Consider the following 16,205-nt stretch of genomic DNA (forward strand, 5'->3'; position numbering starts at 1 on the left):
TATCTAGATGGCTTTTAATAATTTAGAGTTTAGATCTAAATTGCCGGAACAATTCATTTTTAATATATAAAAATACGATATGGTTTAATCAATTTATATATTTAACTAGCAAAAAAAAAAAAAAATGTACAAAACCATAATAATGCACATAAAGCCATATTACAACTGGTATATTTTATTTATTATAATAATACTTATTTGATAATATTATTGTATGAATATATTATTATACATTAGTGACTAGAAATTGAATTAAACAATATTATTATTTATTATACCTGTTTATGTGTAAGTAATATGTTTATTATTTACGCATCAATATGTATATAAATGATCAATTATTGTTTGAAGTACAATTTTATATATTGCAAAATACGAGTATAGCAAGTATAACAAAAAGCTTACATATTTATACAACATTTTTCTAACTCTTGCATATGCTATAATTATTAACCATACGCCGACAATGTGTCTGAACTACTTTCTATACAATACTTGCATATACTTTAAATGTTCGAAATTCGCTAAAAGATTCCGGAAAATGCATAGGTGCGCAGTTATACAGCTATATGTAATTACAAAAAAGACAATAATATTATACATTAACAATTTGAGTTCAAATTAACATTATGAGAATAATATATACACTAAATTTAAAATCCTTACTGCGGACAATTATTTAAAATTAAGTAATAATTATAATGTTAAATTAACATGTTATGTAAATTATTAAATTTAACGAGTATTCAATTTACATAAATAATTAATAATTTTACAAATCTAATTTAAACATAAATAAATAATTTATAAGGATATACAGCGCCATTGTATCATAAAATAAGTAAATTCCCAGGTGAGATGTGTATAATATGTTTATATAGCTTATATCAATTACACTAACAGTATAATACAAAGCATAAAGGTCTGTGACTTTTTGTAAAATTTTCAAGAACAGAAAATTTATAAGTAAAAAAGCTCAGCAATCATAATACGTAATCAATACCTATTTATTAGTTACAAATACTTTTTAGTATTATACTATCCTAACGTATATGTAATAAAATTTAATTTTTAAATTTATATAATACGAACATTTTTTGTTCAAATATTTTATTTATTTAAGTAGGTTCCTACAATATTATATATTGTATCATATGTGTAATATATATAACCTATGTTACGTTAGATTTTTATAACACATATTATTATAAATTTAAAAAGCATATATTATAGGTAACAAATTATGATATTTAGAGCCGTTAAGGTGTTCAATATTGTTAATAACAAAAAAATATTTACTGATTATCATTATTGGTTTAAAGGAACGCTTTTAAAATATCAAAACACATCTTAAAAATATATATGCATCGCTCTGAGTTAACAAAAAAAAAAACTAGCTCCTCAAGAGATGTATAAAAAAGACAAACAATCATTTATTCAGTCGATAGAATTTACTCAAGCAACTTCCAAGTCCGAAGAATCGGGATCTTCTTCGAGTTCTTCTTCGTCCACGTGCAGATGAACTAACCGCATTGGATCTCCCCCCCTAGCCGCGGCTGCCGCCACTGCAGCTGCTAGCCCATTAGAAACCCCAGGTTGTTCCACTAGATGATGTTGCATTTTCCTCAGTCTATCTTGTTCTTCACGTCTTTGCTTTCTCCACTTTGCCCGACGATTTTTAAACCATACCTGAGGAACACAAGACACAACAAATTCATATTAATACAATGTAACAAGGACTTAATAGTGATGTGAACAAATTCTAAAATATCACACCATGCATTAACACGGGATATTATTAATAAAATCACTTTGAGTAATTTCCAAAATTTAAAATATTTAATTTTATTTATTTATAAAACAATATTCCCAATACTTAGGAATTTGTATAGCTTTAATTAATTCACAAAATTTAAATTTAAATGTTTGAAATTTTAAAATATAATTTATTCAGTCGTTAAAATTTATTAAATATTATATAATGTATGTAGTTCATAAAATGTACTAATAGTTTTATATAAATACCTAAAACATGTTTTAAACTTTCATAATATATAATACACATCTTAAGTTTAAGGATATTTTTTATTTTATTATGCATTTTATGTGGAATATAAATATAATTACTAAATAAGTTTATGTTTATGAATGGAACAATAATTGAATGTTTGCCATAAAGAAATGCAGAAATACGATATAAAAAAAGGCTTCGTAATTGAATTAAAATGTTATATTTCTATTAGGTACATAAAAATGTTTTTATACGTTTTTTGCTAAAATTACAATAATAAATAATACTTTTTAAAAAACTGTGATTTAAACAAAAAATAGCATCCCGTTATACACAGGTACGCTAAAAGAAGACAATTTTAAGACAAAGAAACGTAATATACATGTATATAAAAATTAACCTCATATATTTAAAGGTAACAAATTAGGTTGTTGTTTTTTATTTTGAAACTATTTATGTAATTGATCAATAAAATAAGAATAAATAAATGTTGATGTTTACAAACGTAGAAAAATATATTTTAATAATCTCAAAAATACGCTTTTATGTGTCCATCTCTATATTATGTAACTATATTTTTTTTTTTTTCAAAGGGAATGAGGGGTATTTTTTTATTGAATTTTGCTTTTATTTCATATTTTTATAAAATATTCTTTCACTGATTCAAAGAACTCTGATTATTACCATTGAAAAAATGCCACCACCTCCCTTATTGTCGCATGCACGATAAAAATGTCAAAATACGCTACACGTAGCAACATATAGCTAAATGATAATAAATTGTAATATTATCATATATCGCGGAACATCAGTCAAAGTCGGCCTTTGTGTCAATTATTTCGGTTTCATAAACACACCAACGTGTTCACGGATCAGTTGAATTTTCTAGTGTGACACAGGTAGATGGGCTATATATAATGTATAATGGGGTGCGAATGTGCTATTTTGTTCGATGGTGTGAGGTATGACAAATTTAATACAGACATGATATTTAGTGTTTATATTCATAATATTATATTGTTTAGAATTTGTGAACTGGAAAATATTAATTAACCCATCGAAAAGCGTAAGTGTATTATTCAGTCTACGCCGTACTCTTACTCTACCGCCGCTAACTTTTAACAACGAACAAATCGCATGGAAGCCGTCCGTCAAGTACCTTGGAGTAACGTTGGACAAATGACTAACCTGGTGGCCACACCTCTCATCTAAACTCCAACAAGCCTATCAACGTCTAGGGATGCTCTTCCCTATTCTAAACAGGAAGTCTTCACTACAAAAAAAACTTTCCCTACTTATATATAAGCAAGTACTACGTCCATTAATCACATACGCTTGCCCTATCTGGGGGAATTGTGCACAAACTCATCTAAAAAAACTGCAAATATTTCAAAACAAAGTTTTAAAAACGATTATAAACGCTCCATGGTTTGTAAGGAACTCAAATATACACAAGACCTCAAAATTCCAAATCTTCAAGAACATATCAAACCCTTGGCTGTGAGCTTCTTCGAATCACATCAACATCAGACTACCTCCACAACGCCGCCTCAAACGTGGACGCCCGCACGACCTAATTCCTCAAGAAACATTATATCTCGGGGCTTTAACTTTTGAACACCTAACTTAAAATTGTAAAATTTAATTATCGCACTTAACACGCCTTAACGGACTGTATTACATTTCCTACATCTCTAGGTATAGATAGCGTAAGCTAGGAGTACCTTAATGTAATAAAAAAAAAGAATTTTTGTTTGGCTGTGGTATAATCGTCATCCTGTGTTTTTGAAACAATTTAATCAGGAGGATGTTTATTTATATATTTTATAGATAGAAAAAATAATATAATATGATGCCATTATAAATTTGTATTTAATGCTTTGTTGTATAAACCTAAAGATATGAATATATATATATTATTATATGCAGAATTTATAGCATTTTAAAATATATTTACCGATATATTATATGATTATATGTAGGTAAAAGCCGGGGGGGGGGCAGATCACAGTTTGGGCCCCCGTACTAAATGTTTTTGTGGGCCCTGTAAAATAAGAATTCCTATCAAAATTCAAAATGTTTAAAAATTACAAATTCATTTCAATGGTCTTTAACATAGTTCAATAAAACCCCCCTTGTGGGGTCTCTGTATAGGTACATTTTATTATATATAAAAATTATTATAAAAGGTCACAATAACAACGATATAAAATAATAACATAAGATGACTAATATAATATATAACATGTACCTATAAATAACATTTTTTCTAGAAGGTGATACAGAAAAATGTTATAATGTGAAATGTATGCAGAAAAAATTCAGATATTTCTATTGGTTCCAAGTGTCTCAATTTCCCACGTCCGGATTTGAATGATGACCGGGGATGGCGGTGGCCCTCAGGGAGCTTATTGTATTTTCCGCGTTACAGTTGAATAGCCTTATGATAATAATAAAAAAAAAAAAATACTTCAGCCAGCCATATTCTTATAAATATATGGTATAAAAAAATATTTATTATGTATATAGTATTATAAAATAATAATATTTTATGAAAAAATAACACAGAGCTCGCCTTAGTGCCCTTAGTAGTTGTTTATGTTTCGTTAAAAGGATTCTTTATCAAATTGACGTATTGTTTTTGCGTAATTCCTTCCCTCTTCCTTACGGGTATCAGGATATATTTTATAAAAAGTTTAGGGTTCTTTCTGGATTTTGTATTATTTTTAATTTTCCGTCTGCTTTTTTAAACTTATGTAAAGATGAGGATACTTATTAAATCAACGAAAGTCGACACACAGATGTGCATTGTACACAATCTAAACAAATGAAGGAGAGCTGCTTTATTTTTAAATATTACAACAAAGTATAAGAATATTGATAAATGTTTTATATTTTAATAGTGTGCTTGTAAGAATAAAATAATGATAATATTGCTCCTAAGGAAAAAAATATTTTCTACTACATAATACTTTTGAATTATATTAATATAATGTTGCCGATGAGCATAATATTGAATCCAGAGAAAATTATTAACTTTAATTTAGTTATAAATACCATTAAAGCAGGCCTTAAGTTTTTTTCCATTTTTATATGTCAAATAATATATCTATAGGGGCTACAACTATTAAATATGTAAACATATAGCCAATAACCATAATCTATTATAGTGAATATAGTACAAAACAAACATAAAAATTAAAAAATTGTTTCCCAGAAATAAATTGTTTTAATATATTGTATTCTAAATTATTTTTTCAAAATAGATCGAAATAATTATATCTAATAAAAAGTTACATTTCGTAAATTGAAGATACTATAGTTAATGTTAAAAAAAACACATTACAGCTTTTTAATGATGGTTAAATTAATATATTTTGATGAAAATCTACTATTCTTTTTTATGGGTTTATGAATTCTGCTGGCAAAACAGCTAATAATAATAAAAAGCTTTTGACACAATTGGAGATTTTCATTTATAAGGGTTCGAAGATCAACAAAGCACAGAGTGCCCTAAGTTGGTTAATCATCGCCGATGAAACTGTATAAAAGCCATTTCCCATTAATTCGTCTTGTAAACATGCCAATATTGTTACGGAAATAGAGAAAACGAAACCATATCATGAAATTTAATTAAAATAAATCCAGGAGGTTCATTGTTACCCTAAAGCCATTCGACCGAACCCAATCAAAACACTTCAGAACATGATTTCTCACCCCTAAAATGAGCAGCTAAAGAGAGAAAAAAAACCTCTTAACCCTGACAACTCCATTATATTCTATAGATTTTCTATCAATTACACCCCAAAAATAATAAACATGTGTGAGTTTTCACAATCGTTTATAGCAAGCTTCAGTAATAACCGCATTAGAATATGAGAGAAAAGATAATATACTACATCGATATTTACTACCCATTTATATTTATCAAATTATTAGATATATATGACATTAATTCTCGTAAATGATAAATAATTTTTCAAATGTGTTTTAGTTATAATTTTATTAGCATAGTTAAAACTCAAAACTAATTAAAAATACACCAATATCCGAATATCCAAATCTAAACATAAAAATGATTTACATTTATTATTTAAATAAATGCTATATTTTATCAATAACATATTATGTAATATAGGTACTATTATATACTAATACTAATATGGTAAATATTTATTTGTTATATTATAATTTAATCGTTTTAATATTATAATATACGCTTTGCTCATCTTGGTGCAGAATATTATAGTAAAATATAGAAACGTTTTTTAATATTGCATTTTATAATTATGATATAAATTGTTCGGTTCACATAACTGTGCTTTAAAATTATTCGACCGAATCGGCGAGTTTTTTTTACACTCAAAAAATTATTAGAAAAAAATTGCTTCTATAAACTTTAAAGTACTTATTCACTAAATTAAATATACACCGAGATTCGATTCTCAATTTTTAATTAAATATACTATATATAATAATAATACAGGTATTTTTACTCACTAATTTATTGTGTTCGAATACAATTCGATTGTAAGCTGTCTTTGTGTCTATGTCACTTTAAGAAAAACTAAAGAAAATGTCGAAGAAATTATAAAACAATTAGCAACCACTGGTTTAACTTTTCTCGGCTCAAAACTATTTTAAAAATGCAATCAAAATTTCCAGCCATCAGATTTATAAATCAAATGTACCCTATGTTGGGGTGATTGATGTGAGGCAAGTGATAACCAGTATCCTGCACCTGGTTTTTCTGTACCTATCCTCTTTTTCTAATTACGAAATGCGTGCTTGAAAGTTATATTTAGAATTCATAAATTATACTTAATTGTACGAAGGTAAGTGCTCTCACTGCTAAATTAAATTTCACTTAGAACAAGATTAAAATTAAATTGTCAAATTATTAGGTATAGGCGACTATATTATTATATTATTATATTTTGGTATGCTTTATAAGTATATCTCTATTCTAATGTAGCATACTACATCACTGTTGACACTTTTTCACTCCAAAAAGATTTTGCTAACTATATTACATATGCTTGCAGGTATTTTAAATTACGTACAGTTATCAAAATTCCTGAGGGGGAGGGAATTTCCCTACGGGATTCTCGTGCACGTATAGCAGGTTGAATTGCCTTCAAACATATTGTATAATAATATGCCCCAACTATTCGAATGTGAATATAGCTTGGTGACGTACACCCGTGATGTAAATAAATGCGTAACAATACCCACCCACATACAGTCTATAATTTAAAGTTTAAATAAATAGATACTAATAAATTCTAACCTCTACTCGTTCTTCTTTTAAATCCACCTTCAGCGCCAACTGCTCCCTGAGAACCACGTCTGGGTAATGAGTCTTCTCGAAAGTCGCTTCTAACTGTTCGAGCTGCTCCTCGGTGAATATGGTCCGGTGCCTTCTCTTTCTCTTGGCCGGCGGACCGGCGAACATAGACACGGGACCGTGATGATGGCCGCCAGCAGTCCCGTGGCCTCCCGTCACCGCCATGGCCATCATATAACTGGGATAGATGCTTTGGTATCCAGCCGCGGCAACTATAATGTGACCAATAATGGAAAAAAAACAAACAAACGAACAAATTAGATCACTATAATACCGTGGTTTCCTCAACTGCCGAGAAAATAAAATCGCAGACTGCATGTCTACCGCGGCCGTAGAACAACGTTAATTTTTTTTCTTTTGGCTCATTTAATGCTGTGTAATATGTGCACACTACATTTTGTCATGTCGCGTAGTATTAATTAATTTTATCTGATTAGTTTAACCATGTGGCCTGCATTAAGGTATATACCTACCATATGTGGTTTAATAGATGGATTTATTAGACTTTTGGCCGTGTGGTTACAGAAACAAGATTTTTAAGGAAGAAATTGCAGTGTATCGATACGTATCGATTTAATTTTGAATGTTCAAGAAGTTAGACGTTCAATATGCAAGTGAGACGTACTGACCTGTATCGGGCTTAGACTTCGATACGAGTCGGTACGTAACTATTCTCGGTCGATACGTATAGAATTCTTCTCTTTGAAAATCTTGAAAGTTAAGTGCAGAAAAGTATAACGATTAAAAAAAATTTAAAAAATGTTATCATCGGGTACAAATGTAGGTACAGTATTCATTTCGTTGGTGTTGCATTTTTGGTATATACATTAAAAACGTATGGCACAAACGCATATACGATCATGAAAACACGACACGATGTAAATGTGCGATTAACTGCAGTACCTATATACCTATTACCTACCTACTCATAGGCTAGAAAATTACAGGTGAGGCCATGGCTAATACTGCAGACTGGATATATACATATATATATATATATATACAGTCAGTCAGTTGGCTTAATATAATTTTAAATTTGAATAAAAAAAAAAATGTTTGCTAATTAGAATTGTTTTCCTATTTATCATTTGGCACGTCATAATAAACTTGTATAGAGTCACCTATATGTATCTGCTGATACTGATCCTGCCTGCGCCCTGTAGTGTTTTGGTCCCACACAAATAATCATAATAATAATAAATAACTCTCTGGGTAATATATGGTTATTACTTATTATATAGTATAATATATACATATTATATATATATATATACATAATATTATATAGTATGTTATGCTTTTTCGGTGACCGCGCATATAATATATAGAAACTATTCGGCGGAGAAGTTTAAAGAACAAATACGCGTCTAATAAATATTATTTGGGGCAAAATAAAAAGAAAAGCAATTCGATGAAAAATCGCAAGCAATGTGCAACATATACATAAACACGGGTGGCGGGTAGGTCGACACACACTCACACACACACATTCTATCATCATTTACCTATACGTGAATGTATACACATTACACACTGCACATATTATATGCATATACATAACACAATAATATAGTATTATACCACCGGGCCTGAGGCACCGTTGATCTGATTTGAACCGCAGACGGGGAACAATGCAAACACATACGGCCGTCGTTGTGCATTACTTATTCATGGTTGATTAAAGTTCGATCCGCGTGCGCGGGCATCGGCTTGGTCTCCTCGACTCGAGTAATACACGATGAATATATAGGTGCTTACGTGTGCAGTGTAGACGGGGGAGCGAAACAAAGCTCTTAGGATTTGCTAGATTTAAGCATCGCCCGTGTGTACGTAATATGTTTATATGATATGTAAAATGTTTTATTATGACGTATAGATTTGCACTGCACCACCACGATTCCGGGGAGTCGGAGCGAAACTTCGAAAGGATAGAAAAAAAAGCAACCAAAAACTCTACCCGGAAGCTGTGAATATTACAAATTAAAAACCGTACCCGCCGCGGTCCTAAGTGATTTATTATTTTTTTATATTATTTAATATTTATATTTAATATAACAGTGTATAAATATTATTATGAGAAATGAAAACCGATTGACTGGCGACTGCACATTATTCTACCGGATGTACCTAGCTGATTTTGTTTTTGCAATGCTCACTATGAATTATATATGATTAATCGACAGACATATTACAAGAATATTCTTATATTCTAATTGTGCTATTTAAGTTAGGAGGTCAGATCACCAGTAAAATAAATAAATTATCAATGAATAATAATTAAACGATTACCTACAATGATGTTATTTTTAATAATATTTCACTCATTTGGATTATCTTACGTTTATAATTTTTAATAATATCGGGCTTTTTGAAAAAGTAAATTATTATTATTATTATTGGGGAATATTAAACTGCGCGAGATATAACAATAGTTCATACTATTGTATCTCGAAAAATTGTATACCAAGTGCGTTGTATTATAGCTGATATGTTATTTTCTGATGATTCAATGTACTTATAATTTTTCAGATGTTTTAGCTACTCCAGTAATAACTTAACGGGTTTAAAAATATGTCTAATTATAGACAAATGTTTTTATTAGCACAAAATGTTATTAGACAATACTTCTGTCTAAACTATATAATAGTATGGCGTACAATGTATTTAGTACTATGTAGGTAGTAATACGAACGTTAAAACGTATTTTTTTATTTATCTAGGGATTTGGAAAATCACTGTTTTTTGTGAAATTTATATTTACTTTAAACCGATGCGTTTATAAAACACGGTGTGTATCATGGAAGTCACTGGTTTTTTAAATGATAAAGTATACGAGTATCAACAAGCGATTATTGTCAGCGTGTGGTTTAAGCGTTTTCGTCTACCCCGCGAATATACCTTCGATCCACGAAAACCCCTTTATGATCGATCAGGTGTATTTTCATTACATTATTATTATTATACTTGAAAATATCAGAAATTGAATGTCACACTGCGCACAAAGCATTGCACGGCCGCGCGGCTTCACACGGTCCACAGGATCTTTTCGAATGCGCGAAGCAATTATTTGCGAAGCCTTTGCATATTGCAAACGGATTTAAAATACCACACAAAACACAGATGTTTACTGGGTGATGGCAAAGGGGAGATTTGTCTGTAATACTATCGGCTGTCCACGTGTCGAAAAAACACAGTGCTTAGGAATAAAATATGCAATATTTCATGTACAAAAGCATATATTTTATTATAAGTGAACCAAGTATATATATTTTACACCGCTCCAGTTTCAAACATTGACACCTATACAAATTGTTAAAATATAATAATACATCATATATATATATATATATAAATATTTTATTATATCATTTACTCATTTAGAAATATATATTATTAACATTTCATGCGCAATTTAATAATACTGAATAAGATGAAGCCCAAACCAAGTAATATTGTCCTTATTTTATTCATCTATTTGTTTGTTTTAACTATACAATTATAAAAATTACATTATTCGAATGGCCATAGTTCATTTTCATTAATATTTAAATAAGTCTCAGCACAAGGCAAGATTTGCATATTGACATTTTATTAAAATTTGATGTTGGTTGTTTCAAATGGTCACTATTACAATTTCTTTCGTAAGTTTTCAACCATATCTATAAGTACCTAATTACTTTAATTTAGAAAGAAATATTATACTATATAAGCCATATGATGGTTAGTTCCATACGTTAATTGCGAAATCGTCTATATCAATTAGTATAATAGGTAAATAATTGTCCATATATTAAAAACTGGAAACAGTTAGTATTATTTAGAATACAATTTTTATAGGATAATATATTTTGAAAATTGAAACGTCTAGTTAATCTCTTTTTTAATCAAAATTTTTTTTTACATAATTATGCGAAATAAAATAAAATGTATCAAAATATAAACATAAATTAAATAATACTTAATTTGTTGATTGAAAAAATATGGATAGTTTATAATAATACTATAAATAGCCTATAGTTGTGATGAAAAATGAAGACATAAAAATACAATTAGGTATATTAATTGATTGAACACAGAATGATAAAAAATATATTCATAATGATTATAGGTGCTATATATTATTATAGTCTACTTAGTCTAGTATCTATTATAGTAGGCAGACAGGCAGTAGCTACAAACTCACAGGGCCGGATTGGTTAGGTGAGCTGCCGAGAAAATCTCGGTGGGCCGCTCAAAAAAAATGTCGATCGTAAGTGTTTGGGCAATTATTTCATAACACAAATTTGAATACATTTATTTAACTCTGTGCGCTACGTCAAATCTAGATCAATTTATACATTTTTATTTGAAAAAGGCCCCTTTTAGGGCCGGTTAAAAAACTAAAACTCGGTGGGCCGATACCTTGTCTATCCGGCACTGCAAACTCACTTAAAATTATTAAAAAATGGTAAAGAAAAAATCAGTTACTACGTCTACTAAAAGAAATTCAACACAAATTGTACAGAAATTACACTGACTTATTGTAAAAAAATTATTTTATAGATAGCATACTAAAAAGTTGAAAGAAAATGTAATATTGATATGATATGGTATAGAAAAACTTGTATAGGTACATTTATCAATATTCAAATGCTTGTATAAAAATTAATATAGCTTTACGATAAACTTTTTCTTTAATTCCAGTTAGAAAGAAGTTATAAGGAATATTTTATTACATTTATAAGCTTTACGACAACAAATTTTATATATTACCAATATTGAAAAAAAAAACTTTCATAAAAAAGTTAAAAATGTATGATGCATATTAACTAGCTTAAAAGAGTCAAAATATTTTAAAATATTAATTGAAAATTGAAAATTTCAAGTATTCTTAAACGGTTATTCGTTTTGAATTACAACAATATATAAAATCAATTTAGTCAAAAATAATCATCATTGCATAAATATTCTCGTTATATTTTAGTTATTACGAATTATTCAGAAATGTGCTGGTGATTTTTTGATTTTATTCCCAACTCTTAAAATTCCAACTTGAATTGGCTACTATAGAAACTCGTCTTTCAGAAAAAAAACTATATATAATTTAAAAACCAAACTTTGATCGCTTCAATTAGATTCTAAGAAAACAAATTATAATACCTTTAATTAAAATATAAAATATATAATACTGCATCCTATTATTATTTTTTTACCAATGTAAATAAATAGAATACTCATTAATTACTCAATATATGATTTTTTCATTGTGAATACTTTCCACATTTAAATCCCAATAAGAATATTAATAAGTAATAACATACACGAGTAATATTATGCTTGGTTTGAGCGGAAATCGCTAATTATTCCCTCACAAATTTAAGTACTCATCTCACTTCGCTATAATACCGGGATAAGATAGATAGCCATGATAACACATGTAATATGTAAGTTGTTATGTTTAAAAAACGATATAATAAATATTTTAAAACTGTTTAAGAATATTTTTAGGAGTTTTAGTGAGCAAAATGAAACTAATAATATTAGATACTACAATTCCACCAAGTATAAATTAAGCCCATCTCAAAATCACTGAAGTTTGATACATTTTGTATATTCAGGAAACCACACATTTATCATAGGTTAGGTTCATAAGTAGGTTCAAATTATAAATTAATAGCTATAAATAAATCGATAGATGTTGTTACCTCGCGTGAATTATTAGCTAAAAATATGCACCTAGACATTTTTCAGGCCAAAGACTATTGAGGACATTCATTTGGTCAGTTGCAAGTTATGTATGTAGAGTTTCACTTCTGTGCTATACACCTACCTACCAACCCACCATGACTGCAAGTAATTAGATACTATTATCACATTATTAATACACAAACAGTTGTTATAAGGTATTAAATAATAATAATTGCATTGTTTCAGGAAATATGAATATATGATTATATAAATAAATTAGTATAGGAAAACTAAAAAATATTGATAATGACCAATTGTAAGAAAACATCAAGTTACAAACTTCTATTTTTCAAAAGAGGGAGGGGTTCCCTTTTTATTGCAGATTATTTTGCGAGTGATTTCCTTGAACATTTTGATGTATAGAATATTAGAATATACAGAATATATAGAATTGAAATTCTAATGAGTAGGTAGTTTCTATGTTGTTAAAATGTTTGCACTAAGGATAATAATCGTTAAAAATGGTTTAAAAAAAATACAAACTACATGTAGAATTAGATAAAGTATTTATTATACTTATTACTTGCAGAATCATTTTTACAAATTATTTATAGCGATATTCCGGACTTATAAATTATTCATTAGACTAGGCACGTATATAATATATTTACTTAGGCCTGGCTCCTTGGCTCATTATAGGTACCTACTACAGATTCTATTCATTGTCTTTTAAAAAAATGCTAGTAAATAGTTTATTAATTAAACTTTAAAGCTTTTAAATTTTAAATTAGTTATACCAAAACATCATTTATACAATGCTATTTAAAAATATAAAATAAATAGTTATCAATATTAGGTAATAATATAAGAAAATTCAAACTATAAAAAGAGTAATAAAATAGTACATATTACATAGTTGTGTCAAATCCACCTTCCTTATTTGATAAATAATTTGTGGAAAATAAGAAAAATTATATCGTCATAACAGAGTATTAGAGTTGGATAAATATATACCCATCAAAACACACAAGTTGTAACATTTCTCATAAAAAACGTGTTTTTAGTTCCAACCGACTTGATTATTATAGTTTAGCATATTGCTTATTATATTATAAGTACGTGAATATTCTATGTAAAACACAAATCCTTAAATCCTTAGTCACACACAAAATATTGATTACAAACCAACATTTTTATATTTGTATTTAAATAATACATTGATAATAATATCGCACGTGACCATACATAGTTTTCGATATTTAAGACCAATTAAAAAATAAAAATAAAAAATATTTTTGGCGGACGTAGAAAAATTATAGCCAGACCAAAATTCAATCTTGATGATAAGTATTAAGTAGGTATTATGCGTAAAAGCATACACCTAACAACACCTCAATTGTCGCCTCTGAATAAGTGTATAATTATTTAGGTATAGGTAGATATTAAAGGTATACCTATATTGTACTCGACGTCAAAACTTACCTAAGAAGTTTGCGGCAGTGGAGTGCGCATATCCGGAAGCGGCTGCGGCAGCTGCCAGGTGTCCAAAGCTCAACGGCTGCTTGAAGAACCCGGTGGCCGCCGCCGTGGCCACGGTCACGCTGTTGCGGCCGGATGCTGCCGTGACGGCCGACACGTCCGACGACCTGGACGGAGCGAGTATACTGTCGATGGTAAACAGCGACGAACCGACGGCAGACGTCTTCGGCACGGCCGCGGGACCGGCCGCCGTGCAGGTGGCCATCGCCTGTCCACGGGCGTCGGAGTCGCAATCGCACTGTTCCCGCGGCGACGTCAAGCCGCGCTCGTCCACTGCGGCTGTGGCGACGGTGGTGGAAGTCGGTGGCCGTTCCGTGCAATCGCCGTTGTCGCTGAGACCCGCTGATGCGCGGTAAACAGCACCGCCACCACCGTCGCACGTCGTCCCGCCAAGTCGTCCGTCCAATTTCATCGGTTTCTGCGGACGTGAACGTGAACTATATATAGTTATGTTATACAACGACGTGTGGCCTGTTCGCGGATCGGGTGCAATAGGTCAGCTACGACGGCGTTCACCGTACGGCCGCAATCGTCATAGTCGCTGTCGTTTCGTCGTTTAAATAATGTTAATTTTCGGTACGACGGCGAACACTACTCGCGACAATAATTATATATCGTAGAAATTATCGAAATTAATAAAAATCGGTTTATCTTACGTACCGATATAATAAATGTATATAGTATATATTATACAGTAATGCGATATACCGCGGGTAAACACACACTGCAGGTATATAATTATATGAATTATATTCAGTGTTTTTCAGTATTACGCGCCAACGATAAACGTTTAATAGAGCCGTCAATCGTTTAAGTGCCGCGCGTTACGTTTGATTACCGCCGTCGCGGACTAGCGTGCGGGCTACAGTGGGGTGTCGGCAATACACCGCTTCGGGATCGGGTGTCGCGCGCGATTGGTCGACTGCCCGCGGGGCTGGTACACCCCGGCACCGTTGCGCGGTCCCGAGGGGGCGTGTTCGCCGGCGCTCGCATAATCGGCGTCGTTCGGCATTTATTCGCCACCCTCCAGCACCACCACCACCACCGCCGCCGTCACCCACTCGACGACGCTGACGACACCCCGCCGCGGAATACCGATCATCGCGCACGGCGTTTTACCGCCGACAACACACCACCGGTCCCTGTCCCTATCTATTTACACTGACACATGGGTCGCGCGCGCTCAGTTTCCTCACCAGCCGCCCCTGATGCTATTTTGTGATTTGTCAACATAATCCATCGCCAATGGCATCCCACCCTGCCCCCGGAGACGAAATTCTTCCGAACGTTCGCCGAGTAACGCATAATCATATTCATAAGTCATAATATATAATATAATGATGATGATAATATCGCACGTTTCCTAAACATTATATGATTTCAGGTATTATTTACAAACACATACCGTAAAAAGTCAACCGTAAGATTATAATATAGTTTGTTATTGTTCTACGCGTCTATATCCGGCTGTGCTTTATAATATTATTATACAATATTCGAGTTGATCTCTATTCCGCACAATGTTTTGCTAGTGTCTGCAGGACCGCCGCATGCTCAGTTATAATGCACCCCGCGGAGCACTTAAAAAATTCCACCCTCGTTTTTGGCGGCAAACTATATATATAAATGCATATAAAATTG

The 16,205-nt window shown here is 30.9% G+C and overlaps 1 protein-coding gene across 1 annotated transcript; it reads right to left on the bottom strand.

Annotated features, from left to right (window-relative positions):
* Positions 1 to 116: 116 nt before the first annotated feature.
* Gsc (goosecoid homeobox) lies at positions 117 to 15,495 on the bottom strand. Its single transcript, XM_089224333.1, has 3 exons — positions 14,508 to 15,495; positions 7,302 to 7,570; positions 117 to 1,689 (listed from the first exon to the last, which is right to left on the bottom strand). The coding sequence occupies exons 1-3, from the start codon at positions 14,974 to 14,976 to the stop codon at positions 1,456 to 1,458; spliced, it is 972 nt and encodes a 323-aa protein (XP_089080459.1). The 5' UTR covers positions 14,977 to 15,495; the 3' UTR covers positions 117 to 1,455.
* Positions 15,496 to 16,205: the final 710 nt, after the last annotated feature.

This window comes from Diuraphis noxia, unplaced genomic scaffold, assembly GCF_037042655.1.
Source record: "Diuraphis noxia isolate RWA-SAM2 unplaced genomic scaffold, SU_Dnox_SAM2 contig0003, whole genome shotgun sequence".
In the NCBI taxonomy this organism is placed as follows: domain Eukaryota; kingdom Metazoa; phylum Arthropoda; class Insecta; order Hemiptera; family Aphididae; genus Diuraphis; species Diuraphis noxia.

Coding starts and splice junctions, on each gene's coding strand:
- Gsc (XM_089224333.1), bottom strand. CDS start 14,976: ATGAAATTGGACGGACGACTTGGCGGGACGACGTGCGACGGTGGTGGC. Junction 7,571..14,507: donor CACTGCCGCAAACTTCTTAG/GTAAGTTTTGAC, acceptor GTCACATTATAG/TTGCCGCGGCTGGATACCAA. Junction 1,690..7,301: donor TAAAAGAAGAACGAGTAGAG/GTTAGAATTTAT, acceptor TGTGTTCCTCAG/GTATGGTTTAAAAATCGTCG.